A 6,000-nucleotide genomic window follows, 5' to 3' on the forward strand; every position below is an offset into this window, starting at 1 on the left:
AATAGAAGAAAAAAAAATCTGTTATTGTTCATTTGCAGAAATGTTATCTACCTCTTTATTTCCATTTTAAAGAATGAATACAATATTGCATCATATAATATTATTGGCACTTAAAGTTGTAAACAAAAAAATCTAAGTCAGATCATACCCCTCCTCCTCTCAGAAGCTTTCTCGGTCCATCAGAGTAAAGACCAAGGTCCTATCTAAGGCCACCAAGGCCTCAGGTGATGTGTGCCCTCTTGACTTCATCTCCTATGCCTCTTCCCTGTTCCTCCTGCTCCAGCCACACTGGGCTCCTTGCCATTCTTCCTACAGGTATGTTTCCACCTAAAGACCTCTGCCTGGGCCACTGGCCTAGAATCTAGAGTTATCCCATTTTCCTCAAGCCTTTGGTAAACTGTCCTGTTCTCACTGAGGCCACTAGAGAACTACCCTTTTTAATGCTCCCAAACTCAATACCTCTAATCCTCCTCTCTCTTTTTCCATACCACTTATTATTTTTTGTATTTATTGTCCTTCTCCACTAAACTGTAAGTTCCATGAAAATAGGGTTGTCATTTTTTTAGATATGTCCCAAGACAGACATATAGTATATGTTTAATAAACATATGCTCAATAAAAATATAATTTATTTTAAATATGTTGCAGGATTGGTTATAATTATTGCCCACCATTACAATGATTTTTCTTACATCCAATGTGAGAACTATGGAAAAACCTGAGTTACAAAGAAAATGCTTCGAATCCTACAATAAGAAACACCCTTGGTTCTCATATCAGGATGATTCAGCATACGATCCTTTAGATATTTCTCACTTGTATACAACACTTTACGGTTTCTCACTTGTTTCTCTGTATACACTTGTTTCACTGAATTCTTTAGGTTTTCTGATTCCAAATCCAGGCTTCTTTTATACTAAGGTCTCTCCAAATCGACATTCTGACATCCTGGTATATATTTATCCAAAGTCTATAAAATGTTCTCACATTTCCCAAATAGAGTTTCTCTGGTCTCCTTTTATTACAATCAATACTGTGTAAGCCTCCATAAATTTCATTAAATCAAGTCGCTCACTAAACTAAATTTCATCTTCTATAACCAGTGGATCTGTACTCTACTGTAACAATAAGGCCAGCAAAGCACTTTCCAAGTACCAACATTCTAACAACAATTGAAGAGCTTCTAGACATTTATATTGGTAATGAAGACAAATAATGTAGGTGAAGGGTAAAGTGTTTTTTTTTTTAAAGGAGAAAGATGAATAACAGCAAACAAAATGTCAAAAAATAAAAAGTAACATCAAAGCATATACATTTAAAGGAAGAAAAAGATCAGTATTTTTAGACAAGATCTCAAAGTTGTACAGCAAAATTTAGAAGAATATTTGACAAATTCTTGTTAATAACCATCAGTGGAGAAATGGAGAAAGGCAATCCATAAAAGATAACTCACAATACACACACACAGGAAAAGAACCAGGTATCAGTAATAACTCCTGCTGAGTTCCCTAAGCTTTAGAAACCAAAGGAAGGAACCTACCTCAGTCAGAGCAAGACCTAAGAGGGATCCAGGAAAACAAGGAACTCCAATGACTAACATACCCTGTCAGCTGCCTTTAGGCCAAGAAAGTTGCCGAACAAAACACAAGCTGCATTTACAAACCAATCATTTTTTAAAAAATCATGTTTTAAGACGGTAATTCTCAGAAAAGTTAAAAATAAAAAATGTGCAATTATGAATAATCTAGGCTTTCTAAAGGACTCTCAAACTAAAAATACATATTACTACAGACACTGACAAAATCCAAAACTTTTGTGGGTAGATGGAAAGGGGACAGAACCAGAGTCTTAGAAGATAACTTTTTGTTTAGTAATCACACAACAGCTAGTCCATCTATTCTCTTTTTCTCAACCATTTTTCTCAATGTATTCTATTTTTCTTAATATGGGGGGAGGGAGAAAGGCAACTGCTTTAGACTCATTCTTTACTAGAAAATGTTTTCCATTTTGCTAGGTTCCTAAATAAATTCTAGTTCTGTTTGATTCTGAATCACAGGAAGTGTCAAAGAAACGACATTACTTGGTAAGGATCTCACAGCAAGGGATGGATGAATACTTGAAGGGTCAAGCAGGAAGGTCCCAAAGACAAATATACGATAGGGTTGAATCACTCCATATGACACCATTCACCATCAAATTAAAAAAAAAAAAAAAATTAAAAAAAATTTTTTTAAAAAAGCTTACCTTCGATATACAAATAAGGTCCCTTCTATATCAGTCTTCTCCTATAACAGACAATGAGACAATTAGTTTTTTTTCCCATAATCTAACCCCAAGTAGTCCCAATGGAGAAGAAATACTTCATGTTTAAGATCAACTTATTTATTTTAAAATTAATCACTTTGAACAGGTCAAGTAGGTCTTCTCCACAGACTACTATTACCGGTTTCTTTTGTATCCTTTCTATTCTACTGATGTGTATTAACTGATATGCAATGTTCTATCTAGCAACACGCCTGTATCTGCAGCAATTTCCCTTTCCTTTTTTAAAATTTAAAGGAGAAAAATTCTAGAATTAGCATTCACTTTTTAAAACTAAAATGTTTTAGCCAAATTTCTTAATTTTAAAGCCAAGGTCCTGTATAAAGCAATTTCTTCACCTTTAAAGTTTATCAGTTACTAGGGGAAGAAAAAAAACATTTTCTTATAGGGCACTTTGTTTCATCATTGGGGGATTTTGGTATATTTTTATGAGTAGCAAATTTAGTTAAGAGTTACTGTCAAACACAATTAGTTTGTTATTTTTAAAACTGTGTTGAAGAATCATGAATATTGAAACTATACTCTGTCTTAGTGTAATTCTTATAGGTCTTACAAATAATTAAAAACTGTTTTTTAGCTTAAAGTAAATGTTTTGATTAACAAAGTACAACTCATCATCCTTCATTTGCTGTGACAAGAGCGTATTTAGGTTTTAAACACAGTTACAGGGGCTTCCCTGGTGGCGCAGTGGTTGAGAGTCCGCCTGTCGATGCAGGGGACACGGGTTCGTGCCCCGATCCGGGAAGATCCCACATGCCATGGAGCGGCTGGGCCCATGAGCCATGGCCGCTGAGCCTGCATGTCTGGAGCCTGTGCTCCGCAACGGGAGAGGCCACAACAGTGAGAGGCCTGCATACCGCAAAAACAAACAAACAAACAAAACCACACAGTTACAATGTTTTTAAAAAAGCAAAAGAAAAACACATTAGTCTACAGTTCACAGCCCAGACAGGACCTAAATGGTTTAAGGTAATCAACAAACTTGGCAAACTTAAATGTCAGCCATATAAAATTGAATTTGCTGGGATGAAAAAATAATTTAAAAAAATATTTACCATCTTGATTTCTTCCAGGAGTATTGCCCTAGCTTAAACATCATAATGAAACTTTTCCTTACTAAAAATTCAGAGGCTTTTTCTTGCCTTTCAAACTTTATTAGTGCAAGAAATTGGTAATCAACAGTTCCACAATGAAAGAAAACTTGCCCAAATAAACCACTGTGCAAAGTTACAACTCACTGTAAAATAACAATGAGAGAAGAGACTTTGGTTATACTCCATGTGCCATGACCCAAATGAATGATGGCAGCTTATTTTTCAGTTCAGGTTATTATAGCTTGTATTTCATATTTAAAGGTGAACAACACAATTAAAATTCCAAAATATTGGAAGTCTGTGACAAACTAGAGATAAAAGCCTAAGTCCATGCCCCAAATAAGTCCATGCCCCAAATCTTCACCATCTGTCTGCAACCCATATTACAAAAATTCATACCTAGAGCAAGAAAAATGATTAAGAACGATTCAAACTAAAGCAATGTCTAAAACAGCCACACTTAAAAAAAAATCTATAATTTTGTTCTCTTTAGCTTCCCATACCTCCTCCTTCTCTTACAGGAGGTGAAGGAAAGAAGATAAAGTAAAGCAAGATGACTTTGAAAACTCTCTTCATATAAATTAACTGTTTATAAATGCCAAATGATTTTTCACAAAATTACTAATTAACTATAACCTATGTATCTGCACTATGTTGGAAAGGACATACTACGATAATAATCTTTCAGTTTTGTTAGTATAAAGATTTCAATTGTTACTGAAATGTTAACGTCAATCATTAATTCGATCCAACAAATATTTACGGATTATTTCCTAAGTAAAGCCTATATAGCTGAATGAGTTAATCAAGAAGGTTCAATTTTTTTTTTATGGGAAATTTTGTTACCTTTATTTGTTTGGCCACTTGCACGGCTTGTGGGATCTTAGTTCCCCGACAAGGGATCGAACCCGGGCACCCTGAAGCGGAAGTGCGGAGTCCTAACCACTGGACCGCCAGGAAATTCCCTAATTATGTTATTTAAACAACGGACGAAGCTTCAAACGGGCTAACAAGTCAGTGAACAAACTGAATGCAACTTTTCGGATCCTCTCCCGTGCAAAAAAGACAAAAAGTACTTAGTCTGATGGGTGCATTCAGAGGTGACATCACCAGCAGCATTGCTGAACAGACACAGGGTCTCTTTTCCAAAGGTTTCAAGGTAATCCAATTAACATGGAAGTCATTTTCCTAAGCGCCTTGAAATCTTTTCCAAACTCTGGAAATACAGTGTAGTTCGATAAATGCAGGACTTATCCCCAACCCCTCTCTTCCAATAATTGAAACTAACTGGATTTCAAGCTCTAAATCCAAATGACCTCTGAGAAGGGAGCCCTTATTTATGTCTATTGGGGGGAGAGAAGGAGTGTTTATTTTATAGATTATGTACATATACTTTATCTAATAACGCTCAAAGCTTCAAACACAATCTTTCAGGCATCTTTATGACTCCACCGGTCTCATATCCTCTAACACACCTGCAAAAAAGGCAAGTCGCCCACATCCTCGAACCGGACCCCATGGGACTGATCCTCTTCCAACCCTCCCCTCTATCAGCTTTTCCCCCGGATGTTTGGACCTACTTCTCTCGCTCCTCTCGCCCAATCTCCGGCTCCGCCGACACCCCTCAGGCGCCAGCCGGACTCTTCTCCAGTCCCTGGCCTCGCCCCTGCCGCCCTGGCTTCCCTCATCGGCCCCCACCCAGAACGGTCCCCGCGGCCCCTTTAAGAGGCGGCGGCCGGGCGGGCGACTTCAACGGCCTGGCTGCACTCACCCACTGGTTGGCCTTGGGGCAGAAGGTGTACAGTGCGACCTGGCCCGTGAGGTCTGCGATGCTGGTGATGTAGGGGTCGTGTTGCTTCAAGGCCGCTAGGCTCATCTCTTGCCCAGCTCGACTCAGCGACTCCATCTTGAATTCCGGAACCTAGCCCCTCTGGCGGGGGCGGAGTCGCGGACAGGAAGGTGCCATGGAGCCAAAGTTCCCCCAGCTGCGTCAGCACCCTCATCTTCCGCCTCTCAGCCGGGCCTCGCGGCGAGGCGGTACGTCAGCTATTATGCTCCGCTGCGCCCACGCCCGGGACGCTGGGTTCCAGTGGCGTCAGGTCCCAGTGGACCTACAGTCCGGGCTGGCGTATGTCGCCGCGTGGCCGAGCTGGTAGGCCGGGACTCAGTTGCTTCTTTTCCGCTGGCTGAAAGGTCCCGGCGCCCGGATGAAGGCTGCTCGGGAGCTTTCTCAGCGTTCCTGCCGGACTAGGCTCCCAGGGCCGCAGAATGGAAACCTCGCTGTGGCAAGGCAGTGCTCCACTGGCAGTTTAGAAAGCACAGAGAAGCGGAGAGGAAGGAGGGAGGGAACCCCGAAAATTACCCCAGATCTCGGCTCTCTTGGTGTTTTTATGAAGGAAAATTTTGATAAAAGCCAAACTAACCCTCCTGTAACTATACAAGAGTGTCTTTTATTATCCACGTTTACTTATTTTCCTCGTCTGAATCCCACGAAAATATTTCTATCCAGTCTTGGAAAGAGCCCGTGAAGGCTTGAGTTTGTCTTGGATCGTTTAAAGCTTTAAAACAATAACTCATTCTTTTA

At 39.8% G+C, this 6,000-nt stretch overlaps 1 protein-coding gene across 2 annotated transcripts in view; it reads right to left on the reverse strand.

The window, feature by feature from the left end:
* The window catches only part of DCP1A (decapping mRNA 1A), a 57,234-nt gene extending 51,804 nt beyond the window's left edge, over window positions 1–5,430 (reverse strand). The window contains exons 1-2 of one of the 2 annotated variants that reach the window (XM_024746351.1): window positions 5,188–5,430; window positions 2,245–2,285 (exon numbers count right to left, since the gene is read on the reverse strand). In XM_024746351.1, coding sequence (XP_024602119.1) covers window positions 2,245–2,285; window positions 5,188–5,322 — 176 coding nt within the window. In that variant the 5' untranslated portion in view covers window positions 5,323–5,430. The remainder of the gene's footprint in view (window positions 1–2,244; window positions 2,286–5,187) is intronic. The other variant, XM_024746352.1, reaches the window with a different exon arrangement.
* Between the last annotated feature and the right edge of the window lie 570 nt (window positions 5,431–6,000).

This window comes from Neophocaena asiaeorientalis, unplaced genomic scaffold, assembly GCF_003031525.2.
Source record: "Neophocaena asiaeorientalis asiaeorientalis breed wild unplaced genomic scaffold, Neophocaena_asiaeorientalis_V1.1 scaffold251, whole genome shotgun sequence".
NCBI classification, from domain to species: domain Eukaryota; kingdom Metazoa; phylum Chordata; class Mammalia; order Artiodactyla; family Phocoenidae; genus Neophocaena; species Neophocaena asiaeorientalis.